The following is a 20397-nucleotide window of genomic DNA, read 5'->3' as shown; positions in this document are numbered from 1 at the left end:
ATGCATTCTTAATTCTAACAGTAAAGTAAACTTCCATAATTACATCTGCATCATAAGTGGTTTTAATAAATGTGATATGAGTTATAAAATTGATCTGAAAATATAATGAATTTGAATGATACAATTTTTTTCATTCTTATGTAAGCTAACATAAAATAGTTGTAATGATGCAACTAAATATTTTAACAGTTAACTATGATTGACGAATATACTCGTCATGAAGAAGTGGCAGAATTTTGTGCATTAAAATTGAAATTTTTTAAAAGAACAAAATGATTTCTGAATGTTAAGTTGTTTAGAATATTTTAAACATGACTATATGAAATAAGTGTTTGTAAAAAGCATTTTAACTTAAGGCAAGTTCCACGACCTTCCCAAAATAGGAAAATAATTTATTAAACCATAAGAATTAAGATTTAGCTACTTGAATAATATTTTCTACTGCTTATTCTGAAAATAGTTTTTGCTTTTCATGTTTATTTTAAAAATGTATTTTAGTATAGAAACTCAAAAAATTAATATTTTTCAATATTTTTAAAGTTTAACTATTTAATGTGTACGAAAAGATTTTTGAAAATTCGAATTGTTTTCGAATATACTTCTCTTCCTTTTGGGAAACTTTAAACGCGTTTTTTCAAAACTATCTTTTTCAATATGATGCCCGCGATTTTTCGAGTTCTACTTCTTCATAGACTTCTCTCAGGCTCTCAAACTTGTCCCATCTCGAAATTTTATTTTTTACCATTTTAAAAAACTTCGAGAAACTCAAAAAATTGGGTGGAAATTTATCTTTTTTTCCAGTCAAAAATTCATGTTTTAACTTAATCCTAGTATATGCTATAGCGACATCATTCTAGTAATCATCTGTTTTTTTCATTTCGGATTCAATTTTTTGAGAACTCCCATTTCAAGAGCTTCTAATTTCTTAAATTATTGACTTCTTGTCTGTACTCTTGTAGCATTGATAAATAAGCTATAAAAACTAATAGTAAAAAAATGATTGCCTTTGTTTTAGGATGATTTAAAAATGACCTAAAATTTATGCCTCTACATTAGGATACAAATACACACTTAACAAAGAAGTAAGATTTGGTAAAAACATTTTTCAATTTTGTAAAATAATCCCATATTTTTCATCCATTATCTCAACAGAGCTATTTACACTGCGATGAACGAATTCGAATATATTATTTACATTATTTAGATTAATAGAGATATATTATATTCTATTAATAAATAAGCAATAATAATTATTATATCTATATTATGAATAATACATATGATCGCATATGTTAAGTTAATAATATAATCACATAAATTTAACAATTTAAGTATTGAGCGTTCTAACTTATTACAATTACTGTAACAATTTTGCAACAAAGATATAAGTTACTACGTAATTTAAAAATTATCAGTCCCGTATAAATAACGCTTATTTATTTACGCTTAGCATGTACCTTCTAGACTGAGCCCAAGACACCCATTTAATCTTATTAAGCTTTGTTATACTGACTACCATCCTGTCGGATAGTCGGTGGTGTACCACTGGTGTTCACCGGCAATGGGCTGGCTCTCCCATCCGCAACCGAAGGGGCGCTTAGGATCGGCGCTCTGGGGGAGCCCTTCATACTTGCGCTTGGTGGCATCTTCGCTGCTCAGAACAGATTTTGTTCTTCCGCCGGAATTCGCCCTCACGTTCAATCGGGTATTTCCCGAAGAAGCGGTCGCTCGCAAAGTCTCTGGACGCGAGGTTCTGGTAGGAACGCCAGTTCGGCCGCGGGGTAGAATATCTCTGGATACTCTAGTGGACGGGACCCTGGTGTTCACGGTGCGGGTCTGGCGCGGCGAATCAACATAGAATTCGTCGTATCTGTAGTAATCGTCATAGTAAGGATCAGCGAAAGTCATGCGGCGTGCTTCGAAGCCGTAGTAATCGTATTCATAGTCATAATCTCCTCGGCCCATTGCGCCGCGGATGCCTGGGGAAGTACGCGGGGCTGCAATCGTACGCCCGGATCCGGCCAGAATAGTCGGATGGGTTTGAGGGGATAAACCGCCGCGGTTGTGAAGCATCAACATCATGCGCTTCTCTCTGGCTCTCAGGATTTCCTCTTTTTTCTTCTTGTCAGACGGAGGCTTTGCCAAAGTAACTTCGATCTCCGAACCACACATCTCCTTACCATCCAATTCCTTCATTGCTTGCACCGCGCAATCTCTATCCTCGAAATGGACAAAAGCATAGTCTTTGATTTTCTTCACGCGTTCGATGCGTCCAAAGGCCTCAAAGCGCTCTTTCAACCGCTCCTCGGTCGTATCTTGCGTAAGGTTGCGTACATACAGCACTTTAACCTTATTCATTATTTGCTCGTCAGGTTCCTCTTGAGGATCGGCCCAATCCACAATTATATCACAACCCCAGACTTTAATCCGGCCTGTACCCAGGCGCCGCTTGGCCAGAGAGGCAGTCTTATGGGATTCGTACTCTAGGAAACAAAAACCCCGGTTTTTCTTCTTGTCATCCGGAGAGCTATACACTATGACTTCGACTAAACCTGAAGTAAGTTTGCTAAACTCTTCATATATCTCATCTTTACCCCGTGATTTAGGAATGTTGCCTACAAATAAACGTAAATTTGGAACGCTTATGTTTATTTTCAATACTTTACCCGGTTTTATTTCATAGTTATCCAGTTCCCTAACTGCGATCTGTGCGGATTCGCGGTTTGTGAATGTAACGAAAGCGAACCCTCGATTTGCACCTGTCATGGGATCCATCATCAATCGGAGATCCCAAATAATCCCGCACTTCTCAAACAACGGGATGAGCATCCTCGTAAACGTCTCTAGGAATTTTTCCGCAAAACACTTCGGATCCAGCACCAGGGCTAGGTCCGTCCCAACCAGGCGGTGGACCGCCATATTTCCTCTGCCCCGTCGTCACATCCAAAGAATAACCTGTGCGATTCAATATTTTCTCAATTTTCTTCTCGTCAGGTCCCTTGATCACAGTTTGAGTAAGACTCGTCGTAGAGCCATTATTAACACGAGTCTTTTGCGTGTAGGTTTTCATAATTCCACAAAGAAATGCAGATTTGTTTGAAACGTGCTCTAGGTTAGATTCGGAAAATTGTGACAGCACATTGATAGCACCGTCCACGGAAAATTCCTTCAGCGCGTCCAGGGCTCGCACATCAAGTTCTTCGTGTGCAAGCTTACCGCTTTTATATATTTCTACTAACTTGCTCGCAACTTTATCATTAACTCCATATTGTACTAGTTTTTCGAACTCAGCGCCTTGTAACATACTACTCACATCACCAATTTCCGTCATCTGATATAAAAACAAATATTAATCGAATTTGTAATTAGATCAAAGATTGTAAAATTCGATATTATTATTATTTATATTTACCTCAGTCATGGGAAAATTGTTAAGTATTAAAAGTAAAAAAGTTTTGGAAAGATTTTATGTCTTTGTAAATTCGCAAAAAAATTACTCGCACGAAAATAAATTATTGGCAATTGTTTCAGGGTTGCCAATGATCAATTGTTTATTTTGTCTGTGCCTGATGGGGGACGAGTGACAGTTCAAATTGGAGTAGGCTGGTTTTATTTTGTCTCATCTGAAAACAACTAAAATCAAACTAAAGATGAAAAATATTGCATAAATGTAATTATAATTCATTCATATTAAATAATAATAAGTAAGGGTGTTATAAATATTTATCTTATAGTGATTTGATTTATAATATATATAGTGAATCCTCTCTAAACCTTTTTTGACAAGTGACATGGTTGATTTTCAAACCGACTGATAAAAAATGTAAAAACTAAAGCCAAAAAATTGCATAAAAGAAATATAATTTATTTTTTTGAATACAAAATACATCTCTTTGTTATAAATATTGATCTTATTGTGATCCAGCTTTATTGTGTATACTCATAAAAAAATTGACATGTGCCATTTTTTTTTCAAACGAAATATAAAAAAGATGGCGACGACTGATGAAAAATATGAAAACTAGAGGTAAAAAATTGCGTAAAAGTAAAATAATTTATTTATCTGAACAATGAAAAGTATATGTGTTACAATTATCTTTATTATAGTAATCTAATTATAATCTTCATAAAATATTATTTGACAAGTACTTTTTTTTAAACGAAAGATGAAAAAGATGGCGACGAAAGATGAGTAGATTGCGTAAAAGTATTATAATTTATTTATCTGAAAACTAGCTGTAAGTGGAATTCTTTATTAAGGTAATTAAGGCATCGTGACTTAAGGCAAATTGCTGGAACTTCTCGTGCCGCAATTCAAAATTCGAGTAATTAAAAATAATCAATAATAATCAATAAAAGTTGATCAATGATTTGAAACTTTTAATAGAATTTCGAACCATCTTAAATCATTCTATCTTAAATCATTTATTTTGAAATATTTTGGAAATTCTGAACTTTTTTTCAAAGCAATCGTACTGCTTTAACTGCATAGAGACGAAATATCGAAGCGCGTAAACGCTGCGTCGCCGTCTACCGGATAAACACTGGTACGGAACCCAGAGGAATCTAAACAAAACTTATACTTATTGTTAAAAATTTCTATAAAATATCTGATAATTTGGTGTGCATATGTCTAATGATCATTTTTGACCGCCAAATGGCATTTTTTTTTTACTTTTTTTTCACTAGAACTTCGAAGCCGCTAGCCTGCCTTCATGAAAATTTGATCAATTCTTCATCTTGTTAATACAAGTAAAATGTTTTCTGAATTATTCAAATCGGACGCTCCGTTCTCTTAAGAACTGAGTTACCATATTTGGCACTTTTTGCCCCGTATCTTTGAAACGGCTAGGCCTACCTTCGCCAAAAACTAATCGTCTCATTATCAATACGATTCGAATTTTTTTTGAATTATTCAAATCGCTTCATCCGTTTTTCCGAAATCGTCGACGAAAATTTGTATCCGCACACACACACGCACACGCACACACATACACACACACATACATACATTTTTTCTAAGGTATGCCAAAATATTCAGAAACCACTGAAACGTAAAGATATATAAAAAAAATTATTTTCGATTTTTTTGCGATTACTATAACATGCCTTACGGGAAGTTATAATAAATGACAAAAAGGTCTGAATTGAATAAAACATTCAATTTTTTTAAATGATTTCAAAAATTGAGATAAATATTTTAAAAAAAAAATTAAAATAAAATATATAATTTTGGATATTTTCGAAGAATTTTAAAGGTTTAAATTTTTTTACCAGAATTTAAATTTAAATTCCGGTACAAAAAGTTCCAGCAATATGCCACGATGCCATACACCACTAGTTAACCTCCCGTAGGGCAAGTTATAGTAATCGCAAAAAAATCGAAAATGAAAATTTTTATATATCTTTACGTTTCAAAGGTTTCTGAATGTTTTGGCATACCTTAGCAAAAATGGATGTATGTGTGTGTGTGTGAGCGTGTGTGTGTGTGCGGATACAAATTTTCTTCGACGATTTCGGGAACACCAATCAACCGATTTGAATAATTCAAAAAACATTCGATTCATACTGATAAGGAAACGTGCTGATTAGTTTTTGGCGAAAGCAGGTCTAGCTGTTCCGAAGATACGGGGCAAAAGGTGCCAAAAACGGTAACTCAGTTTTTAAGAGAACGGAGCATCCGATTTTAATAGTTCAAAAAACATTATACTTGTATTGACAAGATGAAGCATTGGTCATGAAGCATTTTTATAAAGCCAGGTGTAGCTGTTTCGGAGATCTTGTAAAAAAAGTAAAAAAATGAGCCATTTGGCGGTCAAAAATGATCATTGGACATATGCACATCAAATTATCAGATATTTTATAGAGATTTTAACAATAGGTATAAATTTTGTTTACATTCCTATGGGTTCCGTACCAATGTTTTTCCGTTAGGGGCCGTTCAAGTATTACGTAAGTACTATAGGGGGGCGGGGGGGTTATTGATTTGCTTATTTATGTGATATTTTGGTGACAGCTTTGCTTACTTTTGCTGACAAAGGGGGGGAGGGGGGTAAATAAAATAAACAAATAATAAAATAAATATTTCAAAATAATTTTTTTTTTTAAGTTTTTTTTTTCAAAAAAAGTAAATTTTAGTCAAAAATTTATACTTTCTCGAAAATCTAATTTTTTCAAAGTAAAATTTTTCAAAAATGTTTATCAAAGAAAAAAAAAATTTGGTACGGGAAGTTTCAGCAGTTTGCCTTAAGGCACGATGCCATGCGCCCCACTAGTTTTCGAAGAATTTTAAAGGTTTTAAATTCCGGTACGGGAAGTTCCAGCAATATGCCACGATGCCATGCACCCTAGTTAATTATATCTAATGCTCCGGTTATTGTGCCTCGAAAGTCCGACTACCACTGAAAGAATTAAAGAATAAGATTCATCTTTTCTTATTCTGTTTTATCTCATTTCTGCTTTATTGGCGGGCACATTATTTTCTCAACACACGCTAAGGTCGTTGCTGGAGTAGTGGTGGTGGAGGAACGTCAATGGTCGTGGCTCCGCACTGTTTTCATTCCAATACGCTCAGTCGTGTTTCAACTCTCGTGGAGTTGGGTTATAGTCGTTATCTGTGCCGTTAAATGACGTTTCAAACTATAACAATGTTTATTCCGATCATATTATTTTTCCTAACACGTGAGGTTTTATCAGCTCCTTCTTTGGATCCCGCGTTACGCACTTGTGAACCAATTCGCGTCGATTTGTGCCGCGGACTCGGTTACAATGCAACCGGAATGCCGAATTTTATCGGACACGAGTTGCAAAGTGATGCAGATTTTACGTTAAAGACTTTTATGCCTTTGATACAATACGGTTGTTCCGCTCAATTACAATTTTTCTTGTGTTCGGTTTACGTCCCCATGTGTACTGAAAAAGCTTTGAATCCTATCGGACCGTGCAGAGGCTTATGTGAATCGGTGCGGGCTAGATGTTACCCTGTTTTGCAAGGTTTTGGTTTTTCTTGGCCTGCCGCTCTCGATTGCCAAAGATTTCCTAACGAGAACAACCACGAGCACATGTGCATGGAAGGCCCCGGAGAAGACATAAGTGACACCAGTCCTCCGGTTGTACGACCTCCGCCCATAATTGGCATTCCATGTCAACGCATGGCAAATCCTCAACTCTATTCATACGTCAACCGAAGTGGACGATGTGCTCCTCTTTGTGGAGCCGATGTGTTATTCGAAGATCCCGATAAAAGACTGGCTGAAGTCTGGTCTTCCGCCTGGGGTGCCATCGGACTTGCAGCCAGCATAGTTGCCCTTTTGGTGGTAGTGGCTGCTCCTTCAGGGGGTGCCGTTCCTAGTTTGTGGCCGTTGTGTTTGTGTCATGCAGCTACTGCTTTCGGCTGGGGTGTCAGGGCATTGGTTGGAAGGAATCTGGTGTCTTGCGGACGTGACTTGCAGGCTCCCAATGTCAGCTTGCTGTTAAGTGATGGATTGAGCAATGCTAACTGCACAGTCGTTTTCCTGTTGATGTACTACTTCACAATTGCTGCTGCTGTATGGTAAGCCTCGAGCTATTTATTCTTATTGTCGGCGAACTCAAACTGAACGTTATAATTTACAAAAACCACGATTGAACTAATTTTGTACGATAATGGATTTTTTTCAATCGTTTATGAATCCGAGAAGTCTTTTTGAAAATTATTGCATACAATAATATTTTCTGCGTGCGTTATATATTAGATTTATAAAATTAAAAGAAAATCTTTATTTATTAATTATACTTTTCGATACTTGATGTGTGTCATCATTCAGTATATCTAGTACATTATTACAATGAATACACATATTAGAATATTAATGATGAATTTACACATATTAGAATATTAATCATAAAATATAATGAATAGAAGTATACACTGAATACCTAACCAGGGCACAAACACTAATAAACTTAAATAAACACTCACTGTAGTTATAAAAAAACTTTATTACGAAAACACAACGCTTAACTAAAAATTCAAATAAAAAATGTGTTTTTGTCCTGGTTAGGTATGTATATTTCTTCTCATTTTCTTTCTTCATTTACTTTTAATATTTGTATTAATGTATGTAGACTTGCTGAATGATAACACACTTCATGTGTCGAAATGTATAATTAATAAATATTTTTTTCTTTAAAAACACACCGTACCCTTTTTGCACTTTTATCAAATACTATTTGTGTCGATACTGGCTTCGTCTTATTTTCAGTGCAATATAAATCAATAAATTTAATTAAACATTATCGCAATATTTTTTAATAAATCTGGCTTTTCCTTCTCTGATAACATACAAAAATTCATTCTAAAAAAAACAGAAAACAAGAACCACGTTATAAATGCACGAAATATTTTAATAACAGAATAAAATATTATCGTAAAGGAATAAAACTTTTTTAATTTGAAACCAATAAATAAGAATTAATATAAATGAAAAAATAAATCAATTATAATTTATATAAAAGATGTTAAATCCATTCAACAATTGCTAACGATTCTCACGTGGTTTTTGTGTTTTTTCAATGAATTTGTGTGCTTTATTCACTGAAAGAGTTAAATTGGAACTCGAAACGTATTGAAAAATGTTTAGAAAAATATTTTAGTTTATTTCTTTTATCTGGATTGATTATTTGTTCTTATCTTCGCATTTCACCATCAGATTTTGTTTATTATATTTGCTTTGACAAATATACTCGTCCTGGTGAAGTGGCATAAGTTTGTGTATCGACTAGAATATTAGTCAGGCTTATAAAACAATGAGATTATGCTTGTTAGATTGAAATTTTTGAAAAAACAAATTTGTTCTGAAAAACCAAGTTGTTTAGAATATTTTGAGGATATCATTGTATAAAATAAGTAGTTGTAAATGGCATTTTACTTTGGGGCAAGTAGCATTCTTGAAATATGTAAAAAATATGCTCAATCAGAATTAAGATTTAGCTATTTAAATAACGTTTACTACTGTTTATTTTAAAAATAGTTTTTGCTTTTCATCAAAAAATATTCTTACTTTCTTTCATTTACAAGTATAATATTTTATAGATTTATTACATTTTTAGTTTGATGCGTATGTGGTACATGCTTATGTTAATAGACATATAATGTACAAATAATATTTCTAATATAAAATAAAGCCATATTTTTCATCCGATTATTAGTCAGTGATTGACGAATATACTAGTCAAATAATAAACTTTAAAACTACATTCAACAACTCCCAAGTTTAATTTACGATCGAATTTTCGTAACGTGTATAAAAAGTAGACGTGTAATTTAAAACGTTATTTTTATACAAGATTTATAATAATATAAAACCGTGACCAAACCATACCATCCTTATAGTGCAATAAAAGTGTAGAATTTACGATTCGTTGAAGCAGCTGGAATACATTAGATCGATCCCAAAAGCCAAACACACAACAAGACGATATGAGATTTACTACGGATACATGGGATACGATTTATTTTGGGCAACTAGAGTTTATTTATTCGTTGTTCTCGAATTTAGTTTTAAAACAAATTTTACACGTTCAAATATACAATGTAAACTGCACAGTTGAGAATTATTACCGATAAAACTATCCTTTTTATGATACGCTGAATCGTTATTAGTAACAAATCAGTAATTAATTAATCAGTTACGATCGATAGAAATAACAGAATATTTTTGATAGATTTGCACTCCGTTTGTTAAAGAAAACCCGGGATACAAAATGGAAATCTGAATCCGGTTACCTTAGTAATATTAACTTCCCGTAGGGCAAGTTATTGTAATCGTCCAAAAATCGAAATTGAACATTTTTGCATATCTTCTCGTTTTAGAGGTTTCTGAACTTTTTGGCATACCTTAGAAAAAATGATTGTGTGTATGTGTATGTATGTATGAATACAATTTTTCGTCCACGTTTTCGGGCGCACGGATCAAACGATTTGAATGGTTCAAAAAACATACGATTCCTATTGATATGGAGAAAAAAGTGCTAAAAATGGCAGTTTTTAGGAGAACGGATCAACCGATATACATAAATATTAAACAATGTTCTTCATTTTAAATCCGATTGATTAAATTTTGTTTATTTACTTTTTATACAATAATAATAATGAGATTACTTTATTTATAACAATTTATTTGAAAACATTTAATATTCCTCGAATATTTCATTAAGGTACGGAAAGTTCCAGCAATTTGCCTTAATGCACGATGCCATACACTACTAGTTTATTTATTTTATTCATTCCAATAATGAGTTTAGAGTCTTCGTTATGTGTTTATAAAATGAGGGAAAAAAATTGTAGCCGTAAACGTTCAGGAGATATATGGCTCGCAGCATTTGTTGTTTATTGAGGGCATAAAACGAAACAATTATCATAAAACGTATACTGGAAAATAGAAGAGACTTTCAGATGGATCAGAACGATATATCACGGTTAAAAAACTCGTTGAAGAATACATTGTCAATTAACTTGAAAAAATGTTATTTATTACCAGAATCTTAAAAAGTTTTATATGACAGGCGAGGTGGACACCTAAAGATAATAATCTTAAAAATAACTTTTTAGTATCAACTATAGTAATATACAATATAAGATCTTTTTTAATGTTGTATTCATGAATTAGAAGATACATTTCGAATCTAGTTAGTAAATCTTTTGCATGATGTAAGTATAATCACGAAACCTAATATGCCATTATAACTTAAGGGTGTTTTGTGATGATTTTACATAACTAGGTCGCTTTTTCAGAAGGCAACCCAACGGTTGGCATATCTTTATGTCTCGAATTTATCATTATTACCATTTCTGTAAATCTGACGATTTTTTGTGCAGCAAGGCGGGATAAGGACTATTTTCACTTGGGTACATATTGCTGTCTATATTTTCAAGTAAATAATAATGTCTCTACTGCTTGACATCGGGCTGTCCGAGGCGGCCAAGTGAACCAAACCTTATCACATAGCTATAATATCACTTATCCAAAATAAAATATTTACCATGAAAGTGTGCTACTCAAAATCATTTATAGAATATATGGTTATGATACCAAAGAACGTTATTTTCTCAACTTGCATTGGTTTTTTGTATTATTTTTTTGGACTTAGTCAGTTCGTGTGCTATACAAAATCATTTATAGAATATGTAGTTATGATACCAAAAGAACGTTCTATTCTCAACTTGCATTAGTTTTTTGTATTATTTTTTTGGACTTAGCCAGTTCGTCGGCTTGCCTATGATCTCAAAATGCAACTATCTGTAACGGAACTCTTATAATGGCGAGATTTAATTAATATTTGCAGAGCGACTGCTATAATGATCATAATATGCTTCTGAAGAAGATTTGTGTTTCACGATTTATTTTGTTCTACATTGAAAAAGCAAATACTGAAAGTAAATGCTTAGTACATTCCACAAACTAATAACATTTTAGTTACGTTAATAACACTTATTTTATACATAAAAACATTGTCTGTATAATAGTGTTATCTGTTCATTAAATTTTTTTTTCAAATTTTTTGTGCCTACCCAAAAACCAATAGAGTTAATTTTTATTTAGCAACAATATTTGAAAGTAAAGGGAAAAATATCTATAATCAACAATCACTTTTATTCTTACGACGTTCTTATCGGTTATAAACGGCAATGTTTGAAAATCCATAAAAAAGTATTTTTTTCTTTTAGTTTCCTTCCTATTCTTTCTTTCGTTTTTGTGATTATGAGCACTGTTGTTTAGTTTACGAGAGCTTAATACAATTTTTAAGTATACGTTATTTAATTGTTTTATAAGATGTATTGTCAATTTCAAATTAGATTTAACATTTTTTTTATATAACCTTTATAGAAGCTTGCACGTGAGTAAGGTGAAGAGAACCAATAGTCCAATGATTTAAGCTTAAATTAGGTAAGAATCACGGAATTCGAGATACCCAGCTGTAAGTCTGTAAATACTTCTATTTTGCACCCTAAAAGTTGTCTCAAAACCTACATATGTTGCGTACACCCTACTATATGTAGCTTTTGAGACAACTTTTAGGGTGAAAAATACAAGTATTTACAGCTGGGTAACTCGAATTCCGAGGTGAACTTACTATAATGACTGGACTACAATAGAAATCTTACTCTGACAAAAGTGTGAACAATCAAAAATAGTAAATATTTAGAAGAGATAAATTAAATAAAAAATTATCCGAATTCTACTAATGAATATTTCTGGCGAAATACCACATCAAGGTTAAATTTAGTATTATCTCTGAAAAATTGTACCCATGAAATTTTCATTTTGCATTGTTTGAATAATGTGGTTATTATTTTGCAAAATCCTTTTAAAATTAAAATTAAGACATTGGACCTGTTTGCCCTCTGGCCCTCCCATTTTACCCCGCCTATGGGGTAAAAGAAACTACGTGACAAAATTTAAAAAAAAAACAGCAAAAAACACATTTTTACAATGATGAATTGGGAGTTACTGAACATAGTCAGATAGTTGTTTGTTTGATATGTGTTATTCATTGTAAGACAATTGTTCTGATTTTCAGAATATAATTGCTCAAAGTAAAATTGTACTATTGTGTCTTGACCCTATCCTATTATATTTGAACTTTAGGTTTGAATTAACTTCCCGTAGGGTAAGTTATTATAATCGTCTAAAAATTGAAATTGAAAATTTTTGCATTTCTTCACGTTTTGAAGGTTTCTGAACATTTTGGCTCAAAAAAATTGATGTGTGTGTATGTATGGATACAAATATTCGTCCACGTTTTCGGGCGCACGGATCAACCGATCTGAATGGCTTATAAAACATTTGATTCCTATTGATAGGGAGATGTGCTGATTAATTTTTGGCAAAGATAGGTCCAGCAACTTCGAAGACACAGAGCTAAATATGCAAAAAATGGCAGTTTTTGAGAGAACTTAGCGTCCGATTTGAATGATTCAAAAAACTTTCTGCTAGTTTTAACAAAATAATTGCTTATGAAAAAAAATTTCTTGTTACAATTTTCTTTTCTTTTCAAAAAAAATTTTTTTTCGTAGATAAAAATAAATAAATATATAAATAAATAAATTCTTATAAATAATAGACAATGTTACGCTATTTATAATAATCTATTTGAAAACATTTAATATTCCTCGAACATTTCGTTACGATACGGGAAGTTCGAGCAATTTGCCTTAACGCACGATGTCATACACCACTAGTTAATTCGTAAAATTGCTTTTGAATTAAAGATAAGACGTTAGATCTGTTTACCCTCTGGCCCTCCCATTTTAGGTGACAGGTTGGGAGTTTTACTGAACATAGTCAGGTATTTGTTTGTTTTATATGCGTTATTTGCTGTAATATAATTGTTTTGATTTTTAATTGCTCAAAGTCAAATTGGACCTTTGTGTCCAGCCCTGCCCTATTACATGTGAACTTTTGGTATTAATTTAAAAAATGAATGCAGGTTATAGAAGAGCTATATCAATAATATTGAGAATGAAATTTTCTAGATAGCAAACTTGGCGTTAAAATACAGTCAAGTTTCCGACATTCAAATCCGCCTTTCTAAAGAAGATTTAATAGAATGATTCCAGTACAGTTATTGAGTTAGTTCATTACAACATAACTTATCTTTAATGTTTGAATGCGACATAAATGGACTAGGGGAAAACGACTTTACGACGATGCCTTACGTTTCTTGTTTATTTTGCTCTAGATTTTAGAGTCTGCTGCTGCGGGATACATTATCTGCCATACGCCATCCGACCAGAATGGAAAAGAGGAAATTGTAAAATTTAATAGTAAATAGACAACTAACATTATTATTATAGGGCAAAGCAAATAAAGCAAATCTCGACAACCTTAGACAAAAATGTTATCAGTCTCTAAAAAGGGAGGAGTAAAGTGAGGGCGGGGTATAGTGTATTAATTTTTTACTAGAATTTTTTAAAAAAAATAATAAAAAGAATCACAATTTTCTCTCGTAACTAAAAATACACGTAATGTTTGGTGAAACACTTGAGAACATAGATGGTAATATGTTTCCAAATGAAAATAGTACCCGGTCTTGCTGCTCCAATAAAAAATTGATCAGTTTTACAGAAATTGTAATAATAAATTCATCAAAATGAGACAGGTCAACCATTGGATTGCTATCTATAATTTGTGCATAATTTCATAATTTTATGATGCACTTACTTATGTATGCTTGTCTGCATAATTAATTTGAAAATGCATTCTGAATACAATTTTTACTTTAAAAAATATTTATTTCAATTGCTACAAAGAATTCATTTCAATTGCCATAATTTATTATTGAAAAACGCAAATTTTTGTACTCTGCTCATATTTTGCTTCTTCTGCCGGCGTGGCAATTTATCCCAGCCAATCGATATAAATATAAATTGAATTCTCTATGAATATTCAAACAGATGTTATAACCAATAAAAATTAATCGACGACCTTTCATTGAAGACAATTGCTTCCATATCCATATACACATAATTCAGCGCTAGAACAAATTAAAATGTCAGAATTCGTTACGCCCCATCGTATAACAATCTTCTATTTATAGATGGTTATTATTGCTGGTATTCAAAATACCGGCAATGTATTCAACTAAATATACAATCGTATGTACTTATAATTAGTCAGTGTTTATGATAATATTTATTAGAGTAAGGCGACTTTTATTGTAAAACTCGTTTTGGGTGCACAAAATCGGTTTTCCAACAAGATTAATACAACGATCAGAACTGTGTTTGGTATCGTGCATCCTAACCTACAAATTTTTCTCGAGAAGGCAACCCAGTGGTCAACCATTCTCATTTTCTTGTTTGTATATTTTATTAGATTCATAGGTATTCCTAATCGTCTTCACGTATGTATATTGATTAAGATGAATACAGCGATCAGAACTTTGCTATCGTACATCCCAACCAACTAATTTTTCTCAAGAAGGCAACCCAGTAGGCAGTCATTCTTATTTTTTTGTTTGTAGACTTCATCAGTTTTATAGGTATTCGTAATAGTCTTCACGTGTATGTGTTGCAGCAATGCCCATGAGAGGCAATTTTTACCAGAAGCGGTACACTTTGATTTAATACTGCTTGATATCGAGCTGCTGAGGTTGAACTAGTTTGTGCCAGCCTACGTTCTAGTTGATTAAATAATTTTGTTTGTTGCAGCAATGCCCATGAGACGCAATTTTTACCAAAGGCGGTACATTTTGATTTAATATTGCTAGATATAGAGCTGAACGAGATTGAACTAGTTTGTGCTAGCCTACGTTCTAGTTGATTAAATAATTTTGTTTGTTGTTATTTTTACAAACACGCCTAATGTTTTATTTTCAATTTTACTGATTTACACATTTAGAAACATTTTTCACAAAGATATCACTGTATATAACCTTGATCTGGTATTTTGTCAGAAATATTCATCAGCACAGTTGGAATGATTTAATTTTAATTTACTTTTTATTTACTATTTTTTTATTGTTTACTCCGTTGCCAGAGTAAATTTCAGTTGGCCCTTTTACCCCACCCGCGTGTAAGCTTTTATAGAGGTTATATACAAAAACTGTTAAATTTAACTAAAAATTAACAATATATCTTGTAAAAGAATTCAATAACGTATACTCAAAACTTATATTAAGGTTTCGTAAACTATACAACAGTGCAAACAAGCAAAACAAAACTTTTGATATGGATTTTGAAACAACTCCCGATAGCAACGTCGTAAGAATCATTGTGGTGTCTGGTTATACATCTTTCTGCTTCTACTTTCAAATATTGTTGTTAAAATGTTCTTAACCTAATTTTTTTTTTTTTGAAATATTGGTGGTGGACTTTTTGACCCGCGGTCAAAAATTCGTCAAATGCACTCGTCATGATCGATGCGAACGATGGAAAACTGTGCCCACTTTATAGTAATCGCAAAAAAATTGAAAAAAAAAATTATATATCTTTACGTTTCAGAGGTTTCTGAACTTTTTGGCATACCTTACCAAATTAGAATAAGTGTGCCAAATAGTGTGTGTGTATGTGTGTTGTGTATGTGTGTTGTGTGTGTGTGTGCGGATCTAAATTTTCGTCGACGATTTCGGGAACACCGATCAACCGATTTGAAAAATTCAAAAAACATTCGATTCGTATTAATAAGGAGACGTGCTGGTTAGTTTTTGGGATAGACAAGTCTAGCCGTTTAGAAGATACGGGGCAAAAAGTGCTGAAAACTGTAACTCAGTATTTAAGAGAACGAAAGTTCCGATTTTAATAATTCAAAAAACATTTTACTTGTATTGACAAGATGAAGAATTGTTCAAATTTTCATGAAGGCAGGTGTAGCGGTTCCGGAGATCTAGTGAAAAAAGTAAAAAAAAATGCCAATTGGTGGTCACAAATGATCATTAGACATATGCACATCAAATTATCAGATAATTTACAGAGATTTTAATAATAAGTATAAATTTTGTTTACATTCCTATTGGTTCCGTACCAATGTTTATCCGTTAGACGGCGACGCGGTGCTTACGCGCTTTGACATTTCGTCTCTATGCAGTTAAAGCAGTACGATTGCAGAATTTCCAAAATATATCAAAATAAAGAAAACATTTTTTTAACAAAAAGAAATTTTTTGTAAAATTTATAGTTTCTCAAAAATCTAATTTGTTCCAAGTAAATTTTTTTCAAAAAAGTTAATCGTTTTTAAAAAATAATAATTTTTGGTACGGGAAGTTTCGGCAATTTGCCTTAAGGTACCATGCCATATGCCCCACTAGTTATTTACACATTTTACTTAACTTGAAAAACATGAAGTAGCAAGTCTGATTTTCTGGCCGGGACATAAACTTATACTTCTGAAAGTTAATAACATAATTTTTTTTTATTGTTTCCACAGCAATCAGAACTCTTTATTATTGTTCTATAAGCTGTTTTTGTGTATGACTTATGACCTAAGGTATTGATATGAGAAGCAACCCATCGGTTCATCTTTCTCCTATGTGTGGGGTTTTTATATATTAGCTCTTACGTCTAATAGTGAACATATGATTAGATGTTGCGGCTATGTCCACGAAGGACGATTTTCACTTGGAATTATATTGTGATCTATAACCCCAAGTGGAAATTTGACATCAAAGTTGCCTGATGTCAGGCTTGGCGGTAGCGGGAATCGAACCAGCGAACCTGGGTCTAGTTGGTGCTAGCCCACGCTCTAACCGATTTCGCCGCCGCTGGCCCTTATAACATAAATAATTATAATGTTAAAAGTATATATTGTTTCTACATATAACACTTTTAACCGGCTACTTTATCAACCTCGTTTCCCTGCAATCAGCAACTTTAACGCGTTTCGTTATGTTAAGTACAACAAGAGCGACGGATCGCACGGGTTCTGCCTTCTAGATTATCCTTGCCTTGCCTTTTGGCTGAAGCTCTCTCGTCTCTCTCGACTCTCTCGACTTCTCTCTGCCTTTCCTCCTCCTCTCGTTGGCCACATGTTTTATTCCGATATTTATTGCTTTCGTTATAGTCGAGAGGTATTCTCGATAAACGCGCGCGCGAGAAGGTGCCCGATAACGAAACATCGTAACTCGTAACTCGTAACTCGTAACTCATTCCGGTACGGTATTTGTTATTTCGAAATAAATTAACGCCGGTGTTGATGCCGGTGAAAAAAGGTGAAAAAAGAACGAAAGAGGTAACGATATGTGTGCTTGTATCGTATGTACGTACGAGTACATGCATGTACGGGGTAACAGGACCGGCGAGAAATTAAATCAACATTTAATTACGATTTTTTTTGTAGCCCCTTGACTTGAAACTGATTATATGAAACTAGTGGTGCATGGCTTCGAGCCTTAAGGCAAATTGCTGGAACTTGCCGTACCGAAAATTTAATCTTTTAAAAAAAGCTATAACATGGCTGAAAAACTTAAAAAATCAGATTTTTAGGGATTTTGAAAACTTCTAATTTTTTTATTTAAAATTTTTTGGAAATTCTAAAAATTTTCAAAGCAGTCGTGCTGCGTTTTAGAAAAGAAATTCGTGTAAACGCCGAGCGCGTTGCACTCAAACATAATTTTGAATCATTCAAATCGGTTGTTCTTTTGGCATAAGGAGATTGAAACGATAATGGCCTTTAGACTTAGTCTTAGATTAGTCTAATTATAATATTATCATATTAATTGTAAAACTGAGAAGATCTCATTAGAGTTCTTCTTAGGCATCGCTCTTAAATATTGTCATTTTAGCTCATAGGAATCTTTATGTATTTCTGATTGCTAAATAAAACAGAGTTAACAAAAAAAATGAAATCGGTTGATCCGTGTTCTCGAAATCGTCGACGCAAAACTGTATCCGAACACACACATACTTAAATTAACATAAATTTTTTCCAAGTTATGCCAAAATGTTCAGAAACCTGTGAAACGTAAAGATATGCAAAAATTTTCATTTTCGATTTTTTTGCGATTACTATAACTTAATCTACGGAAAGTTAATAATAATTATTTTTAGGAAAATGAGAAAAATAAATGAGTTTTAACGTCTAAACCAAAGGTGTTGGGTTATTTTTTTAATTTAAATATTAAAAATTTTTTTTTAATATAATTACATTTTTTGGGCCTGTTTTATTTCACATATTTTTCGGTTAGATCACACTTGTTTTGTTCAAATTGTTGTTATAAGTGTAATATATATTATATTACAATTATATTTCATTTTTATATTGTATGTATTATCATCTATTAATTTAAGTTATGTACCATATAATATCTATAATTGTACAATTGTGTTGTATAAATATAAATATATATAAATATAAATATAAATAAATATGTATTCTCGGTAACATGTTTTGTCCTATATAAGCATTGCACTTATAAATAAAATATACATAAAGTCCAACAAATGTTTTTTTGACATTTGTCCTATTTGGAGATTAGTTTTCAGCTTTTGTCTGTATAAAAAATGAAAAAAAAAATGCTCGTATAATCAGCATACATATAGAATTTTCAGTTTTGTGACTACCAACAAATTGAGAGCTAACATTAAGAAAACATAATTTTTGAAATAGGTGCACTGAGAATACCAAATCTTAAACAATACACTTCTATTTTAAACATATTATGTTGAAATAACATAGTTATGTTATCTGAGAATCAGCCCGTTAAACTACAAATTTTATTATATTTTCATTCAAAATTAATAAAGAATTTTATACCAATATTTATACAATAGATTCCTCTTTGAGTCATATCTTGTTGATGGAACCAAGTTTTGAATAAAAATTCTTTATATTTGGGGCTTTTTCGAGTTCTTGTTGTTTTGGTTTTGGTATTAAGCTCGATATCCACCTCGGTCAGTTTGATAACAAGCAGTAGTAATATCGGTTTATACTTCAAAATATAGATCTTTTATAGCCTTTCTCCGGCATTAATAAAAATATATTATCAATGTTTAAAAAAATCTAATAATAGTAATATTATAGGTTGGATTGGCTTCTAAAAAACTTCTTTTATAATATAATAACTAATTTCAATTTTTTTACGACAGCTCAAAGAACTGATAAGGTGGGATTTCTGATTGCTAAAAATTTGGTATTGGAATATTTTCAACTATTTGCATCAATTAAGTTCTGATTTATCAATAAACTAAAATCTCTATCCTACACTTATGTGCCTAAGTTAAAAGACCTAATTAATGTTATTAATCTACCATGGTAAAAAAACAGGGGTATGTTGAACATTTGGTATTCTCTGTGCATCTATTTATTGGTAGTCACGAAACTACTGTTACAAAGCTAAACCTAAGGTTACACGCGCGTTTATTTAAATTTTGTCTTGGTTAACTACTGAAAACTAACCTCCAAATGACACAAATGTCGAAATAACATTAGTTAGACTTCATGTCTATTTTATTCATAAGTCGCTTCAGTACTTATTATTTTAAACTAATTAATGTTATTTCCATGATACCGTAAAACATAAAACATGATTCCATATAACATAAAACATGTAACCGAGAATAGGTATTACACTTTTAGCAACCTTTTGAACGGTATAAGTATGACTTTGCCGTAGGATGTGACATTCAAATTATACAATTTCAACAGTATATATCTTGAGCCCTCATTCATGTTACTATTATTATTTATTTCGGCTCTGTTTTTAACTCGCAATATACGATCGGTGCATTGAACGCTGAAAGTACCTACACTACACTACGCACGGCATATCGTTAACCGATATAACAACTCTGAACAAGCCGTCTGGTCTGCGCTGGACCGGTTTTGTTTTGACCATTTGGTACAAATTTCCTCAATTTTACAAAAACTGAAACGTTTGTCTGTGAAAGCGAATTAGGGTAGAATCCGCTTTGTATGACGG

The 20397-nt window shown here is 32.4% G+C and overlaps 1 protein-coding gene and 1 pseudogene across 1 annotated transcript; one reads left to right on the top strand and one right to left on the bottom strand.

Annotated features, from left to right (window-relative positions):
* Positions 1-1512: 1512 nt before the first annotated feature.
* Positions 1513-3421, bottom strand: LOC113367612 (annotated as a pseudogene).
* Positions 3422-6647: 3226 nt separating this feature from the next.
* Positions 6648-7556, top strand: LOC113367611 (frizzled-4-like). The gene has a single exon (XM_026609202.1). It carries the CDS (start codon positions 6648-6650, stop codon positions 7554-7556), a length of 909 nt encoding a protein of 302 aa, XP_026464987.1.
* The last annotated feature ends 12841 nt before the right edge of the window (positions 7557-20397 follow it).

This window comes from Ctenocephalides felis, unplaced genomic scaffold, assembly GCF_003426905.1.
Source record: "Ctenocephalides felis isolate EL2017-DRISC unplaced genomic scaffold, ASM342690v1 CF-g0.4_SCAFFOLD_01170, whole genome shotgun sequence".
Classification (NCBI taxonomy): domain Eukaryota; kingdom Metazoa; phylum Arthropoda; class Insecta; order Siphonaptera; family Pulicidae; genus Ctenocephalides; species Ctenocephalides felis.
Note: the sequence above shows the minus strand (reverse complement) of the source record. Positions and strands in the feature narration are given on the sequence as shown.

What these genes read in the sequence shown, in the direction of transcription:
- LOC113367611 (XM_026609202.1), top strand. Translation starts at nt 6,648, where the DNA reads ATGTTTATTCCGATCATATTATTTTTCCTAACACGTGAGGTTTTATCA.